Consider the following 18,339-nt stretch of genomic DNA (forward strand, 5'->3'; position numbering starts at 1 on the left):
CGAAATAGAACTTAATTGAATTCTGTGGTTAATCGACATTGTGATACTTGTATGAAAATTTGAGATAGGATTGTAACTTGGTTCATTAAGCATGCTAGGATTAAGTCTAATTCATTTGACCCTGTTGAAATGGAAAAAATACAGACCCAATTACAATGAATTTTGTTTATTGGAAGAAATATGAGTGCTTTATTTAAATAAGTTTAAAAGCCTCTATTAAAAAAAAAAAGAGAAAATAAGAAAAAGAAAAGAGAATTATGAATTACAGCTAAAAGCCCACGTCACATTCTTCCCCTGAGAAGATAATTGTGACACGCACAAGGTTGTTGGAGTTCAACTACAATTCATACAAAGAGGTTCTCTTATCAGTGTTTCAATTCACAACAGACACAAGAGATTCATGTGGACTCAATCTCGTTAGCAGTACATTATATAAGAAAGCCGTGCTAACGTAAAAAGAGGAGGACGAACAGGAGGAACAGAGCAGCGTGAGAAGGAGAGGAAGAAAGCAAGAAAGAGGAGGTGAGCCTTTCACCGATCTGCACCTTTTCCTTTGATGTCCTCAAATGATGCAGACCTCCAACGAAGTGATACCGTAGGGTATCAATATCATGCTCCGACACGGCGTGCCTTAGGGTGCCGATATTGTCGTTGAGCTTCAACTCGGCGTGCCTTAGGGTGCCGAAAATACTTTCAAAGCTCCGGTGGCGGTGCCTTACGGTGCCAATACTGTTTTCAGAACTTTGAAACGGCGAGCCTTAGGGTGCCGATATCATCCTCAAGTTTCGGCAGTTTAATAAACCGGAACTGACAGAGGGCCCTTTGCGGATCACCATCCAGACCTTGCTTCCATATAGGGTCGTGATTCAAATTAAAAATGATGATAAAAAAGGGAACTCTGTCAAAACACCAAAGCCAAAAATAAGTCAGTCCCGACCTTCTGATTCAAAGGAAGGAGACGGAGAAAGGCTGTCAAAACAAATACAGTTCTGCAGCAGACTCTAAAATCATGTCTGCCGGCAAAATGAAACCAGAACTGGCACTTGGAAGAAGATGCTCACCCTTAAAATAAAGCTTTGAGACTTCCAACACTGCTGTGACCACTATCACCTGGTCCGTTTTGAACCTGCACATTAAGCTATTTTGTCAGAACCAAATACTAGTTATGCTCAGAGAGAAGTTGTTCCTGTCCAAAGTTTAAAACCAAAGGTCGACAGCTGTGTACTTCTGGGAGCCACAGGTCAAGGTGCACAACATAGAAAAAGTTGAAAGCCTGGCGGTGGAATGGCAAAATAACAGCTTGCAACACTAATTAAGTGCACGAAACAGAGATGTGTTGAAATGCAAGGCATATGTTAGAGCCAATTTCAACTTATTCCAAGAGATTGCAGCAAGTGTTGATGCAAGAAATTGAAGCAGTGCTGACATGAAAATTAAAGAAGAAAAGTCTCTGGCAATGGCATCCATGTGCAAAGGAGTTTTAACCCAAGTTTTGGTCAATGTCAACAAGGCAATCCCAGAAATCCATAAAAGCACAAAGCAATATATAAAACAAAGAATGAGTGCTATGGTGATGTGCAGGCCACGAGATTGATTAATTAAGCTATGCATAAGACAAAAGGGCTTAATTAACAAAGTTTCCAACACAATTGCAGAAGCTGACAAAGTGCAAAGCAAAAGCAAGAGAAGAAGGAAAAAAAATAAATGGTGGCGTTGCAGACCACCAATTCATGCATAAGACAAAAGCTTAAGCAACATATTCAAAGAAAAAGAGCTTGGCGGTGGTTTCCTAGTCAAGTTTGAAAATTCAATGAATGCTTGGCGGTGGTATGCTTTCCAATCAAATTTGTAAGTTCAATTAAGGTGAACAAGACAAAAGAACAAGTTTGGTTAGAGTGCAGAAAGCTTACCTCAATAACAGCACCCACCCGGTGAGGTTTCCCCTGTAGTTCCTGCGGTAAAGGAAAAAGGAGTTAATTGCAGGAACTTATCGGTGGAATCAAAGAATGCCCTCTTCAAAATAGGCTCATATACGCATCGGAAGAGTCAAAGGCAGGAGTATTGCTGTCACAACCCAAAGTACACCCTTGCCTTGTTCGAACTCACCGCGATAAAATTGCAACACCAGAAAACAACATTCAAAGCCCAGAGTCACCGATGAAGAGAATCAAGAAGAAATTTCAGTTTTGTTGTACACAGATCAAACCAAGGAGTAAAATAAAGAACGAAATCCTCACCCAATTTGTGTGCAGAAATCTAAATTGCAGGCTCTGAAATCCTTTCTGGACAAGAATATAGTTGCGGCCCATCTTCAATTCCATTGCCAAATTGATTGCTGTCTCCAAATCCATCCCTAATTCGACTTGGCAAGAATGACCAAACAAGCTCGTGTTCATCGGGTTTTTGACAGTGGAAATTGAAGTAAAGCAGCTGTGAGAAAAGGAAAACAAAAAGAATAAGTGAAAAGATAGCAGCCGAGCACGTGTGAGGCTTTGGGCCTCTAAGAAGTCTTTGTTGGGTGTCCATATCAAAATTCGATGCCTAAAATAAAAGTTTGATGCATGTCTCCGAATTCTACACAAGAAAAATTGAGACTCGGAGTCCGCTCGGTACATTGAAGATGCTAGTATTAAATTTGGGGCTAAAAAAATCTTCATGGATCAAGGAACATGGTTCGCAAGGATACAAACGAAGCCCATGTCCAAATTTGGGCCCATTTGAAGAATTCGGCAAGGCATGACGCTACGGGTTTCCATTTCCAAATACCCGAGCTTTGGTTTCGTAAAAAATTCTCCGGAGCCTAGAAAATATCCCTTTGGTACAAAACCAAGAAAAATCCGCAAGTTCAGAACTACAATGGTTTGATCCCTTTACAGGGTATGTAGGCAATCTAGCGACCCACTAGATGCAACCACAAATTCAAATCGAATCCCTGACTCCACCAGTCAAATTCAGCCAATCCGAATCTCTGACTCCACCAGTCAAATTCACCCAAACACCAGAAAAAATCAAATCATTCCCAAATTACCCAAAAGCAAATTCAAGGGCTCTAAACCCTCACAAATATCTCAAACACAAATCCAAAAATAAATGGGTCATCTACCCATTTAAATCCCAAATGCTGGAACTACATGTGGTTTGATCCCGCAAGGGTATGTAGGCAATCTGGAATCAAATAATCTAGATGCAACCGCATCCCAAACACTATTCCTATTCCAAAAATCCAAGCCTTCTACTGAGTCATTCACTCATTGGAACTCTTGAACTACGAGTGGCTTGATCCCTTCCCGGGTACGTAGGCAACCCATTCCAAAATTCGGGTGCAGCTGCAAAAACAAACAAACACACGCTGGTTTCTCTATAAATGGAATCAAAGGGTGTTCCCTTGTAACAAGGGATTGTAATTAAGAGACACATTCTGTCTTGAATGGGTCGAACCCGAAATAATTAAAACTCTATTCTGTTAATGAATACGAGTGAAATTACGTTGGGTGACATTTTACACTCTGTGCAATTTTAACTCAACAGACCCGAAGTGAGCTATTGAGCTAAAATACTTTCTTTTCGAGTGGTTATTGATAAATTCAGAATTTCATGGCTGTATTTGCAAAACCTCATCTTTCTTTGAAAATCCAATGATCATGTGCCATAGATCTTAATGGACTAGAGAATACTAGAACTCGACTTTTGTGACTGTCAAAACTTGTATGCCATAATATGCCCTGATCTGGGATAGGATAGAAGGCATTAGGGTAACCACCATAGCCAAACAAGCATGTGTCCCCAATAGTGCCCGTCGTGGGACTCCTTAGAATGAACCCCTTTGAGCCTACGTTGAAAACCTTTGTTTCATCACCCTCACTACCCTACCATGAGCTTAGTATAGGATATCTCTACCCTTGTGCTAAGGACTTAGTAGAGCATGACATAATGTGTAGGGGTGACGATGAAAGACAAGTGTGGGGTGGGGAAATCCCAAGAAAAAAAAAATCATGGAGAAAAATGATAGAAAATGAAAAAAAGGAAAGAGAAGAAAAATTGAAAAGAAAACTCTTGGGAAGTTGTTGAAGTGTGGTTTTGGACTTTCAAATTTGTAGAAGGCTCAAAGTTGAAAATTAGGCCTTTGTCCACTCACATGTTGGTTAGAGTGAAAGTTGGGCCCAAAACAATGATAATTGGCCCAAAAAAAAAAAATGGTGACATAAGGTGGTCCATATATGCTCTGCTAGGTCCTTAGAATTTTTGTATCCTTAATCTTCATTTTGAAAACCCTAGCTTAGCCCCTTTACAACCCGTTTCAAGTCCTTACTTGATCCTTGAGATGGGCAGCCTTTGGTTAGTGGAGTCAGTTACAAAGTCGAGCTTAAGGTTTAGGTCCATTTGTGCACTTAGTCATTTCTTGAGGTCTATAAAAATTCTTCACAAAATGCTTTTATTGATGAAATATGCAAGCTGTTTGTTGCCTTACAATTTGTTCTCTTGCATATACTTGAGTGTGAAGCTTTTAAGCATAGCCATTTCTGAGAGAAAAATCGAGAGTATGTCTTGTGAGTTTGGATTGGACTTGTCGAAACATGCTATCATTCACTGTATAACTTAAGTTCTCCATATCTTACTTAATCATATGAGTGTCACATGTTTATTAACCTTGGAATTATCTATGTGATTTTGATTAAGTGTTTAACCTGAAAGCCATGAGTTTGATATCTCTGAGACAACAATTAGGAGCAGTAGAGTCATTTACTTGCTTTTTGTCAAGTCTTTGTTCTGTTTTGGATTTTTTGTTTTGCTAAGGGACTAGCAAAAGCTAAGTGTGGGGTAATTTGATAGAAACATTTTAATGTGGTATTTTAATAGTTAATTCCTCACATTTTGCTTAGTTAATTCCTTAACGAATCGATTTTTAACTCAATTTCTATTTTTTTAGGTACATTGGAGTAAATGATGGTGAAATGAGCATTAGGTCCACACTTACCTATAAATGGTGGAGAAAAATGGAAATGTACTAAAAGGTCAATTTTACACATTTTCCTACTCCGGCTAGGAGAAACCAAGCCAAGCAAGGAAGAAGGAGCGGCCGCCTGACCAAATGAACTTCAAATGAGCTAAAACGTTCCAGATCCATTCTAGACACCCAAAGGAACATTTCATATGAAGAGTGAAAGATCCAGATAGAAGTGGAAGGCCTTCAAAAGATCAGTCCAAAGTTCTGACTAAAACACGAAAACTGAAAGTCGGACCTGAACGCATTCTAGAAGCATTTCCGGCCAAAATACCTTTCTAAAAGATATGAAATTTTACCAGGGTAATCTACATTCATGGGGGAATATTTGTTATGAAGAGGTCACGGGCAGAATCTAAACTTTCGGTGGAGATAAAATTGAAGTAAATGAGTAGGAAATCCACCATCATCATCACCCAAAAACATTCCATGTTTTAGGGTGTAATCATCATGTTTTCTCCATCATTACTCACACTAATTTACTCCCACTACTAGAATTATGGCCCCAGACATCGGCCAAAAACCGATGAGAAACAAAATCCTGACCGATGTCTTTGTGGGTGATGAGAAAGATCCGGAAAATACAGACATCGGTTTTTAGCCGATGTCTAGTAATCGTGTAGACATCGGTTCCTTATTATAAACCGATGTAAATAGGTTTAAATGATAACAAACTTGCATGTTTTACTATTGTTAAACCCACATTTTATTGTATTTAAAGCTTAAAGAAATATAGATTATACAACACAAGTTTGCGTTTTAACATCGTTATTAATTTAAGAACCGATGACTAATACTGTTACAGACATCGGTTCCTATAAACATTTCTTGTTCTTCATGATTTTGAAGTGTAATTTGCCACATATAACACGATTTTAGATTCAATATACAATGTCTAGTATTGTAGGAACCGATATATTTACTTCTATTAACATCAGTGTGTAACGAAAAAACGATGTTAATAATCTACTGCACATCGATTTTAATTTTGGAACTGATGTCTCGCACTAGGTAATATATCGTTTTTGAAAAAAAATCGATGTCTGGATATTTTAGTAACATCGATTTTCATTTTGGAACTGATGTCTGGTACTCGGTAATATATCGTTTTTGAAAAAAAAATCGATGTCTGGATATTTTAGTAACATCGATTTTCATTTTGGAACTGATGTCTGGCACTCGGTAATATATCGTTTTTGAAAAAAAAATCGATGTCTGGATATTTTAGTAACATCGATTTTCATTTTGGAACTGATGTCTGGCACTTGGTAATATATCGTTTTTGAAAAAACAATCGATGTCTGGATATTTTAGTAACATCGATTTTCATTTTGGAACTGATGTATCTGTATTACTGGACATCAGTTTTTATGGCTAAAACTGATTTCAACTTTATATCTAGACATCAGATTCTATAAAGAGGATGATGTCCACAAAATAGAACTGTGATTATAAATTGCAAAAGGGCATTAACAGTTTGCAAATTGGGGTATTATATCCAACATTCATCATCCTTAACAATTTACAAAATGGGCAAAATAAAACCCCAATTCATGCACCTATATACTACAAGGCTAGTCTAGCAATTAGTATTCATGTTTGTTCATAATTGCTACAAAAAAGTTAATTAAAAGCTAGCCTAACTCAAAATCAATAAACTGGTCATAACCTACAGCAGAGTCTGTAAGTAGTCGGCTACTTCAATGCGGACCTCGTCAAGTTGTTGTTGGGTATACCCTTTCCGATCCTTTATCGCCCACTACAAACACATATAACAATGTATGTGATAATGATACACCAATATTTAAAATACACCAATATTTAAAACAAAGTTTTTTGTCAAATTACAATGCTTATACCTTAGTTGAAAACGAAAGCGTGTCATCATTAATAATATCCTTCATGTACCGCATAACATAATAGCCACACTCAACTCCACCCGGCTGCTTAGGTGCGCCCTATTTATTCATGTTATTGAATTAGAAAGAGCATTATCATCCTCAGAACATATATTGTAACTCATCAACCACAAATACTATGCTTACCGTAAGTAATTTTAACTTAGGCACTTTGTTAACCCTCCCCTTTTCAGCATTGTAAGTTTTAACTGCACTGCATGCACCACCACCAAGGAAATATTCAGCAAAAATATTACTTGGTGCACAAAGACAGTGAATTAAAAAACCATAATCAAGCTTACTTTATCACTGCATTTTCCCATGGTTTGTAATGCACTGGTTTTGGCAAAGGGTCGACGATATAAATCTCATCTTCCCAAATGATTGTCAAGATCCAATGTTCCCTACATTAATACATAACCCACATGATAATCGGTTAACTAAGCACCATGCTATCCATGACTAAAAGTATAAAACGAATACTTACCCCGGATTGTAGGCCATAAAGAATATACGATCAGCTTTGCCCTCTTTCAACCGATTGACTAAGTAAGGGACAAATTCCGATCTCTCACACATATATGTGGCTGCCGGATCAATGAAGCCAAAAGTATCCAACTCATCTCTCTCAAGGAGAGTCTCATGTAGGTTCCTGTGTCAAAAGATATAAGCATGAAATTACTGAAACTTGGGAAAGGAGAAAAAAAAAATCAAGCTTTTGGTGTCGAGTAAGGTGTTTACGCCATATATGCTGCTATCACTCCTTGGCCAATCTTATTCATTTCTAAGAGATCAATGACATTCTCAGTCAATATGAAGAGCTGTTTATGTACCCCAAAGACACTATCATCCAACACTGTGCTTATCGACTCATTGGTTTGGCTCATAATAGTCTTGGCATGCTTGTACAACAACTTACAACGCTTGGGCACAAATGGATTTAGCTCAGCTTTGTCGAATAGTTGTTTGACAAAATCCATCTTTCTTTTCTTTTTCTGTCATCATAGAAATTAAATCACATCATTCTTTAATCAAAACTTTCTTCAATTTGCACATCCTACAGTGGCAAAATCAAACTGATCCTACTAAATCAAACTCAACACTCACTTCAAACAACAATATATATGCAAATCAGATTTAGGTCTTTACTTTATTCACTGTTCGAATAACAAACTCCTACTAAATAAACACATTCAATAACTCAACACTCACTTCAAACCACAATATGCAAATCACATCATTCTTTAATCAAAACTGACTTCAATTTGCACATCCTACAGTGGCAAAATCAAGTTGATCCTACTAAATCAAACTCAACACTCACTTCAAACAACAATATATATGCAAATCAGATTTAGGTCTTTACTTTATTCATTGTTCGAATCACAAACTCCTACTAAATAAACACATTCAATAACTCAACACACTTCAAACCACAATATGCAAATCACATCATTCTTTAATCAAAACTGACTTCATTTTGCACATCCTACAGTGATGTAATCACACTGATCCTACTAAATCAAACTTTCTTCACTTCAAACAACAATATATATGCAAATCAGATTTAGGTCTTTACTTTATTCACTGTTGGAATCACAAACTCCTACTAAATAAACACATTCAATAACTCAACACTCACTTCAAACCACAATATGCAAATCACATCATTCTTTAATCAAAACTGACTTCAATTTGCACATCCTACAGTGATGTAATCACACTGATCCTACTAAATCAAACTCAACACTCATGCACATCCTACAGTGGCAAAATCAAACTGATCCGATTTAGGTCTTTACCTTATTCACTCTTCGAATAACAAGCTCTTCAGGCCAAGCCACATGACTTCCAACAGCTTGGCCAACCAATTCCATCTCATCACCCACTGGGAAAGGAAGTCGTGCTTCCTCTTGAATGGCACCATCCACAGACACCCTAACACACCCCTCCTTCATTGGAACTCCATGTATCACCCTACTGACATCCTCTTCCTCGAATACAGTACCAAAAGCAACTATGTTGGTAATGGTGTCCACTGCTAACTCACATGTGCCACCCTACATGAATAACGTACCATATGCCAAAAATACCCAATAAAAATATATTACAGAAATTCAATAAAATGTAAAATACTGGAATTGCATCAGAAAATATATTTTTACCATTTCAGTAGGGGGAGGAACAACCTCGCAGTCGTCAACCTCTTCTTTCACCTTCGGTTCATCAAGAATATTGGTGGTATTTCTTGTTTTATCTTGGAAACTCCCTTTATCCGATATAGGAGAAATTGTATTCTCTCTTAGAACATGCGCATTCAAAGGTGGAGTGGAAGGTGTCTTCCCTGTTATTAGTGCTTCTAATTGAGCAATCTTTTTATGTAAACGCTCTTCTGTCCTTGCTTGCTGTGCAGCGAGCATTTTCTTTGTCTCTTCCAACTCACGATCACGCTCTCTATCACGTGCTAGTAATTCTGCCTTTGTAATTCTAATCCTTTTCTGCTTCGGCATCTTAAAGTAGGTTGAGGGATTGACGAAGCCTCCAACGCCTCTCACCCTACCCGAGTGTTCAGGAGTTTCTAATGCTTGAGAAAGAACATCACTACTCCCTGAGATCTCAAGCTCACCCTTACTTTTCTTTTCCAACAAATCATCCTAATAAGATATCACAAAAAATATAAGCTACACGAGGTAATAAACTAAAAATTTGAACAACTTACTAGAATTCATTCTAATAATCAGCAGCTATGTTAAAAAAACCATGGAGGAAAATACTTACTATCTTTGTGGCCACAGCTCTAGCCTCCTCATCTATGTCCCCATCTTTTCGTTGACGGGCTTTCTTCCACACAATTGCACGATCAATGACCTCTCCTTCGGGCAAAGTCTTTCTCTGTGAAAAGATTAAAACTATTTTGGAGTAAATACACTATACACTATATAAAATGTATAGAAAAAAACTTTAAAAAATGGCACAAGATTACAACCAGCTCCTCCTCTAGTCCAATATATCCTTTTCTTGATAATCGGTGATGATATTTTCTCTTCTTAACTCGTTCACTTTGTTCATTATGAAGTTGCTGCAGTAAAAAAAATATTAACAAAAATATTACCCCACTAATTGTCTCTGTCACATAGAAAGCATAAATGCATAAGATGCTTATACATATATTCTATCATACCAGCCATTTTTCGGTAGTCCTCTCTTTTACAAAATCCTTCCATGGCTCCCTCCCAACAAATTTATATTGAGTCGGTGGCTTTCTCAACTTCTTCTTCTTTCCCAAGTATGGGAGCACATATTTTCGTGTTAACATGGTCTTGAATGCTCTCCATTTAGTGCCAGCAGATGTCAATACCAATTTCTTGCTTTCAGGGGCTACATTGAATGTTTCCTATGCAAATATCATAAAAGCATGAGATGACTTCAGCTTAGTGTATCAAATGAAGTACAATAAATAGACTAAAATATCCATCAGCAGCATTTCAAATACAATAGGACATCAATATAAATGAACAAACAACTCATACGTAGCATCTCAATGAAAGAAGCTCATCAGCATCAAGATAGCACATCAACATAACTGAACTAAACTCACTCTACAGTTTCTGAACAGCAGCAGTTCAATGACAATGAATACCAAGTCAATTTACCTGAACATCGAGCCAAAGTCTATCCTTCAAGTCACCATCCACATCGGGCCAGCTTACAATATTGATGGGCACCTTGGTCCGCGCCAACATTCCTATGTAAGACTGTAGAGTGTGTCTTATTCTTCCATTTGGATTGCCCGTTTCGGTGTATGATACTTTAAACTTTTTTCCCAAAGCTTTCTTGACCAAGACCTTGTACAGTGCTACCACATTACGCTTCCCTCTGGTTTTGACTGATTCGGTGCTCGTGATAGTGTCGGCTGATACAGATTCTTCTTTTTCTTCAACCACTTCATCAGTCTCAGGTTGAGAAGTCTCCAAATCAGCTTTTCTCTTTAATTTTTTGCCTCTTGGTGACCTCCGAATTCCCTTCTTGGAACCCATTGCTACCTGAAATATACCGAAAATTGATAAATAAAATGTTATATAAGGGAAACAAAGGAGGAAAGTATAGTATGATAGAACAAAGTGTTCAGCAACAAATACCATCAAATACCATATATATATATCACATATTTGTCCAAATTCATATAAAAAAGAAATAACAAAGTGTTCAGCAACAAATACCATCAAAAACCATATATATCACATATTTGTCCAAATTCATATAAAAAGAAATAACAAAGTGTTCAGCAGCAAATACCATACAAATTTTCACATCTTACTCTCTTGGAGCGGTGAACTGGTCAACCCAATACCCCTCAACATTCTCTCTTATGTAAGCAGAATCATCCTCATTTTCATCTTCATCACAATATGGAATTTCGGCACAGAATGGTTGATGTTCCATGGTGGTGTCCCCTAGATCATCATCATAGAAAGAATCATGATAATCTCTATTTGGGGTAGTTAACACAACTGACCAGTCGGCATCAAGGGGATCTTCAACATAGAAAACTTGCTTCACTTGACCAGCAGAAGCAAATTTATCTTTTTTGTGGCCTTGTCGATTAAGGTTGACCAATGTGAAACCAAACTCATCTTGTTTAATTCCTTTTTCATTTTCTGCCCATCGACACAAAAACAAAGGGGCTTTGAAATCATGATAATCGAGCTCCCAAATCTCTTCAATAAACCCATAAAAAGTCATATCACTCTCCACCGGATTTTTATCCTTGGCACTCGATAGCTGCATTGTCTTAGCCACCAAGGACACCCCACTATTTTGGACAGCTCTAGCATTGTCCCGGTGCTTTGTGAAGTATTTAACTCCATTATATCGATAGGCTTCATAAGTAAAAACTGTAAAACTCGGTTTTCCAGCCAGCCACCTCACTGTTTGAGTAACATTGTTAGGTTTTTCCTTAAGTTCAGCGGACACCTTGGATTGAAACCAATCGGCAAAGGTACGATTGTGCTCACTTTGTAGCCACTTTTTGCTCTTCTTCTTCCCTCCCCAAAGCTGCTCCACAATCTCCTTATGTGCGCTACAACAAGAGTTATAAAATCAGAAATGTGCTTATAAAAATATTCGAAGAAGATGCGAGAGAAATCATACTTGGCTGAAAGTACTTACTTTCTATATGGATCCACCTCCGCATTATTGAACAACACATGAAGATGTGCCTGGTCTCTGACTTCTTCATCTACTGACTTAAGCTTCGCACCCGAAAGTGGGCCAGAGAGCTTAGATGGACCCTTAGGAACACCAACTGAACTACATTGTTGTAAAAACTCCGAGCAAAACTCAACAGATTCTTCTCCAAGATAGCTCTCAGCTATGCAACCCTCAGGATGAAAACGATTGCGAACATAGCCCTTTAGTACTTTCATAAATCGTTCAAATGGGTACATCCATCTATAATAAACAGGGCCACATAATCGAACTTCTCTAACTAGGTGCACAGTGAGATGTACCATTATATCGAAAAAGGACGGAGGGAATATCTTCTCCAGCTCACACAAAGTCAACACCAAATCAGATTGAAGCTTATCCAACTTGGACACATCGACCACCTTGGTGCACAAAGCATTAAAGAAGAAGCACAGCCTCATTATAGAAATTCTGACATGTTTGGGAAGCACCGAACGGATGGCCACGGGAAGCAATTGTTGCATCAACATGTGGCAATCATGAGACTTCAATCCATACAATTTCAAATCATCCATGGAAACCAGATTTTTGATATTTGATGAATGACCATCAGGGACCTTCATAAACAATAGAGAAGTGCATATTTTTATCTTCTCCGCCCTCGACAAAGTATATGGGGCAGCAGGTAAATATGTTCTTTTCTCCCCAATTTTCGGACCCAAATCAACTCTTACACCCATTTGAACCATATCTAAGCGGGCAGCAACACTATCTTTTGTTTTAAAAGGCATGTTTAACAAAGTACCAATCAAACTTTCGCAAACATTTTTCTCAATATGCATCACATCAAGAGCATGGCGAACATGAAGCGACTTCCAATACTCCAAGTTAAAGAAAATTGACTTTTTCTTCCAACAAGAAGGACCAGCTCCATTTGCAGCCGAGTTCTTCTTCTTTTTTCCCTTCCCGAACTCATAGTTTAGATGCTCAAGTCTCTTCAACACTTCCTCTCCGGATAGTGGTGCTGGTGCAACTTCGAATTCTTGCTCATTATTAAATGCCTTCTTTTGTCTCCTATATGGATGATGGCGTGGCAAATGCTTACGGTGGCTGCCATAAGACATTTTTCTACTATGGGCCAAATGCACGGCAGAAGTTTTGTCGCCGCATATTGGACATGCTTTGTACCCTTTTGTGGTGCACCCCGATAAGTTTCCATATGCGGGAAAATCATTTATGGTCCACAATAAAACAGCTCTAAGAGTGAAGTATTCTTTCCTATGTGCATCATAGACATCAGTAACTCCATCCCACAAAGATCGCAAATCATCAATCAATGGATCTAAGTAGATATCTATGTCATTGCCTGGCTGTTTTGGACCAGAAATTAATAAAGATAACATCATAAACTTCCTCTTCATGCATAACCATGGAGGAAGATTATACGTCACCAATATTACGGGCCAGCAACTATATCTACTACTCATAGAGCTATGTGGATTAATACCATCAGCTGATAATGCTAACCTAAGATTTCTTGATTCAGAAGCGAATTCGGGCCACTTATAATCAACCAACTTCCAAGCAGGAGAATCGGCTGGATGGCGCATGTATCCATCTTGAGTTCGCTTGTCTTCATGCCAGGTAAGCATTTCAGCCACTGAAGCAGATTTATACAAGCGCTTAAATCTGGGAATTATAGGAAAGTACCACAAGACTTTGGCTGGTTGCCCCACTTTTACAGATTTATCCTTCTTCAGCTTCCAACGAGAGAGACCACACTTAGGACAAATAGTTGCATCAGAAAACTCTTTCCTAAACAATATGCAGTCATTAGGACATGCATGTATTTTCTCATATTGCAGGCCCAAATCGGAGAGAGTCTTCTTTGCCTCATACAGAGTTTGAGGCAATACATTATCTTTCGGAAGCAAAGACCCAACAGTGGCGAGTAACTCAGAAAAACAAGTATCACTCATACCAAACCTAGCTTTCAAATTGTGAAGTTGCACTAATGCTTCTAACTTAGTGTGTTCACTATTGTCAAATAATGGTCTTTCTGCTTCCTCGACAAACCTACTGAACTCATACGACTCATTATCATAATCACCTTCATTGAAGGCAGCTTCACACATATTAACAGTTTCGGAACAAAATTGAGGGTCTGGAGGGGCGCCAATAGGTACACTGGCACAGGAGGACAAAGTAGGTTCTCCATGCCAAATCCAATTTCTGTAGCTCAAACTAAAGCCATAATCAAACAGGTGTCCCCTAATGACTTTAATCGACTTCGTTTTAAAGTTTACACATCTTGAGCAAGGGCATGGAATTCTTTTAGGGTCAATGGCATTTTCTTCAGCAAAAATCAAGAAAGTTTCAACACCCATTTCATACTTTAAAGTGTTCCTATCTTCATTAATCCAAGATTTATCCATGACTGAAACATTTAAAAAAAAAATTAAAAATAAAACACTCGATCAATCAAGTCATGACATCAAACAACAAACTGGACATCAATAATTCATATAAACAATACCGAAGAGCAGTGCGAAAATAATGAAAATCTAACCTGACTATGGAAGCGTCAACAAGGATTAGCCCTTCCCAAAACTGCTGCTGCCAACTACCTCTCCTTGCTATTCAGCTGACCTGAAAAGTCATAATAAAACTTTAGTTTATGATATAGGGTACCCCGCCAGCCCTCATAATTCTGGAAATTCCAAAATGTGATTGGCCTTTTCGGCTGCTTTATGTGTGAAATAATTTGACCATGCAAAACCACATACTAACATGTATTAGACATGCTTATTACAAAGAGGTGGTTAACTCCTTAACAGAAAAGAGGTCATTCTGGGTTCAACTACCTTTTTTTTTTTTTTTTTTTGAGAAGTGGGTTCAACTCCCTTAAACCTATGGTGCATGCTTCTTTCTCAACTAAACTTATACATAATGGTGGTTAACCAATACATTCTGGAAAGAAAAAATTATAATGGTGCATGCTTCTTTCTCAACTAAACTTATACATAATGGTGGTTAACCAATACATTCTGGAAAGAAAAAATTATAATGGTGCATGCTTCTTTCTCAACTAAACTTATGTTGCATAGAACTGAAAATTTAAATGAAATTTTTTAAAGGTATAAATCTGAGTATACATAAATCCAGGCCAAAGAGGGTGGTATATATCAGTTTGACCCCTTGCAGGAAAATCGGACTTTATTTGGGTAACGTGCTCTCTCCTATGAAATTTAAATTATCATGAAAGCTCGATATTTACTACTTATTTCAGTTTGGTTGAATTTAACCAAAAAATTACATTCTCATGAAGTCTATACTGAACACTATAATCCAGTCTCATTGAAACCAACAAAGGAAAACAATGCTCATGTGTATATTTTTTGGTTTTCATGAGGTAAAGCCTGCGATTGCTATAAACCAAAAAAGAGGTTTTCAGAAACCACAGATATTTTAACTAACCCAACTTTCCAGCTCCCCCAACACAAAGCGAAATATACACGACAATACTAAAATTAAGAACTAAGTGAGAAGTGGTGACAACAAAAATTGATCTCAATCCTTTCCTCAAAAAGAAAGCAAAAATAGCAATCAAACATAATTTCATGTTACCTTTAGTAAGCCCTGTTTAAGGGCTAATGGAGGATCATAACTGAAACCTTTACTGCAGAGATAAAAATAAAAAATTAAAATTAAAATATTATCAAACTGAATTTGTATCAGAAGCATAAGTCTTCTTCCAAGATTTAGAACAGGTACATTTAACAAACATAAGATGGGTACTTAAAACGGCATAGAGCTCTACACTAGAATTAATAAATGAGGTTAATCTCCAGGAAAAAATGTTGAATTCATACCATAATGGATGAAGGAAACATATATATACCTGTAATCTAATTTGATATTAATAAATGTATGTACATGTAATCTAACAGTAAGCATTACTATTCTAAAATGAAATAACTTACATATATATTCCCAGACAGTCAAATAAGAACGAAGAGAATGCATGTGTTACCTTGTATTGATTAGAGAGAAAAGGAAGCAGAAGCAGGACACTATTCACATTTTTCATAGTAAAGTAAAACAAACAAATAGTTGAACAATTAACTTCAAAATTCACTTATCCATAGTTCCATACTGAAATAATAATCTTTACTTTACTGGGATTGCTATTCTTCTACTGAAATGGACATGCCAACTACCAAATTGAGTTATGCGACCCCATAAATATTTGAAAAATGTAAGTTCATGAGGGTCATTAAGTTTCAATGGAAGAGAAAAAGGCACCAAGAATTAAAATACAAAGCTGCAAGGAACTCATAAAGCACAACAGCTGAATTCCAGGTTCCAAGTTTATTTTGGTTCCCTCAATCTGTTACTTGTAATATAGAACTGTGAATCTAGCATAGATGACATGTCAGATTGTTTCCCGAAACCTTTTGGATGTACGAAAAGAGAAGGTTTTGCACAGCAAGTAAAGAAACTTATGAAACTTTGGTATTTGACTATATTTTGTTCATGCCCAACCAATAAAAAGTAGATAATAAATTGTGGCTGAAAAGGAAAAATAGAAATGCAGAACACCAGAATGAAAGCAATAGAGACTACAGGACTTAGCAGAACAGACTACTTCAAGGTCAGCAATCACAATCATAGATGACAACAACAAATCCCATGTTGAACATCAAAATAAACAACACCAAAATCCTCAACTTACCCCAAAATAAATATCCTCTCTGCTTGTCTCTATTCAAAATCCTATTATCCAAAACTCAAAGACGACAGCAGTACTCCTCCCAGGTAGATGCAGAACAGCATCAAACCACTACAATGAAAACCAAAGAACAGCATCAAACCACTATAACAAAAGCAACAAACCAATGCATGAGAATTCAGAAGGAAAAAAAAAACAAAATGGACAATCAAATACCCAGATTGATGCTCTTCTTTCCATTTGACTAGAAGAAGAGGAAAATTACAATAAATCATAGCTAATAAACTCATAACACACAATGACGATCATTATAAGCAAGAATAACTACCGATTTGTATAGTGATGACCCCAGAATAGCAGCCAATGTCAAGACAGTCCTTGCCTTCGAACCACTCCTTCTTGAAAACCTTCAATCTACGATCTTCCTCTGCAGATTGACAGCCAACATGTGCTAGAACTAAAATCAAACACAATCAACATGCAGCAGCTCAAAATACCACACATTTAAGCCATTCAAAGACAAACCCAACTCAAATACACAAGAATTAAACAACAAAGACTGAACTTTAGACAAACCCAACTCAAATACCCAACATGCATGGACAGAAAATCAGTATTGGTGGTCACCAAGAGAAGAGAGAGAGAGGACCTACGAGACTAGACGTTGGAGAATGACAAGCTCAGGTCGGCTAATAAGCTCGAGGTCAGATCGGATCTCAAGCTCGAGGTCTGGAGAACGAGATCGAGGACTCGGGGTCAGAGAGCGAGGCAGGGGAACTCGGGGTCAGAGAGCGAGGTCGGGGACTCGGGGTCAGGTTGGAGGCGGCTCCAGTCGGCTTAGGTTGGAGAAGGAGGTCGGGACTCGATGCAGGTCAGCTCGATGCAGGTCAGCTTGGAGAAGGAGGTTTGCCGACAAGGTTCGAGCTGCTGAAGTAAAACTGTGAGAGTCGATCGTTATTAGCTAGGGTTCGAAATTTTAGAGAAAGCGGAAAAAATTACTAAGTGTTGGTGGGGGAATGAAATAATTGGTCCCCGCGTTCTCAAATTTTTAAAACTTAGTCCCTCCGCGTTTTTTAAAATTTTTCCAACGAAACTTTTCTCATCGTTTCCGTTGGTGACTGATGTCTATAATAAGCCTAGAAATCGGTTTTTTCACAAACTGATGTTAGCACGATTTTTAACATCAGGTGCAATCCTGACCGATTTAATAGTGGCGATGTCTAATGACATTATTCTAGTAGTGTCCATCTTTCCATCATCATGTTTTCTCCATCATTTCTCACTCTAAATTACTCCATCTTTCCATCATCATGTTTTCTCCATCATTACTTACCCTAATTTACTCCATCTTTTCCAATTTCACTCTTTTTTCTCTTCCCTATATAAACACCTTCTCCTCTCACTCTTAACCACACATTCCTTCATCCATTCCATCTTCTTTGTCTCTCCATTTCTTTTCCATTTTTCTCTCCATTCTCTAGTTTTAAGTTTCTGCATTTTCAAGCAAAGAGAAGAAGAGA

General features: G+C 37.7%; 1 protein-coding gene and 1 long non-coding RNA gene across 5 annotated transcripts; both read right to left on the bottom strand.

The window, feature by feature from the left end:
• Positions 1-236: 236 nt before the first annotated feature.
• Positions 237-2,510, bottom strand: LOC133732338 (uncharacterized). The gene is made up of 3 exons (XR_009857050.1): positions 1,911-2,510; positions 1,062-1,126; positions 237-898 (listed from the first exon to the last, which is right to left on the bottom strand). It is a non-coding gene; the product is annotated as an uncharacterized LOC133732338 (long non-coding RNA).
• A 3,962-nt stretch (positions 2,511-6,472) lies between these two features.
• LOC133728340 (uncharacterized) lies at positions 6,473-17,685 on the bottom strand. Of its 4 annotated transcripts, XM_062155758.1 has the most exons (17): positions 17,473-17,685; positions 17,148-17,246; positions 16,823-16,930; positions 15,715-15,766; positions 14,657-14,736; positions 10,554-10,943; positions 10,082-10,294; positions 9,887-9,979; positions 9,679-9,792; positions 9,066-9,554; positions 8,703-8,960; positions 7,642-7,895; positions 7,388-7,552; positions 7,203-7,304; positions 7,048-7,114; positions 6,862-6,960; positions 6,473-6,761 (listed from the first exon to the last, which is right to left on the bottom strand). In XM_062155758.1, exons 6-17 carry the CDS (start codon positions 10,935-10,937, stop codon positions 6,672-6,674), a joined length of 2,328 nt encoding a protein of 775 aa, XP_062011742.1. In that variant the 5' UTR covers positions 10,938-10,943; positions 14,657-14,736; positions 15,715-15,766; positions 16,823-16,930; positions 17,148-17,246; positions 17,473-17,685; the 3' UTR covers positions 6,473-6,671. The 4 variants fall into 4 exon arrangements, with proteins under 4 accessions (XP_062011742.1, XP_062011743.1, XP_062011740.1 ...); XM_062155759.1 differs by lacking the exons at positions 14,657-14,736; positions 15,715-15,766; positions 16,823-16,930; positions 17,148-17,246; positions 17,473-17,685 and adding an exon at positions 11,219-11,350; XM_062155756.1 differs by lacking the exons at positions 6,473-6,761; positions 6,862-6,960; positions 7,048-7,114; ... (6 more) ...; positions 9,887-9,979; positions 10,082-10,294 and adding exons at positions 11,219-11,980; positions 12,070-14,524 and having other exon boundaries at positions 10,809-10,943.
• Positions 17,686-18,339: the final 654 nt, after the last annotated feature.

Source organism: Rosa rugosa, chromosome 2 (assembly GCF_958449725.1).
Source record: "Rosa rugosa chromosome 2, drRosRugo1.1, whole genome shotgun sequence".
Taxonomy (NCBI): Eukaryota; Viridiplantae; Streptophyta; class Magnoliopsida; order Rosales; family Rosaceae; genus Rosa; species Rosa rugosa.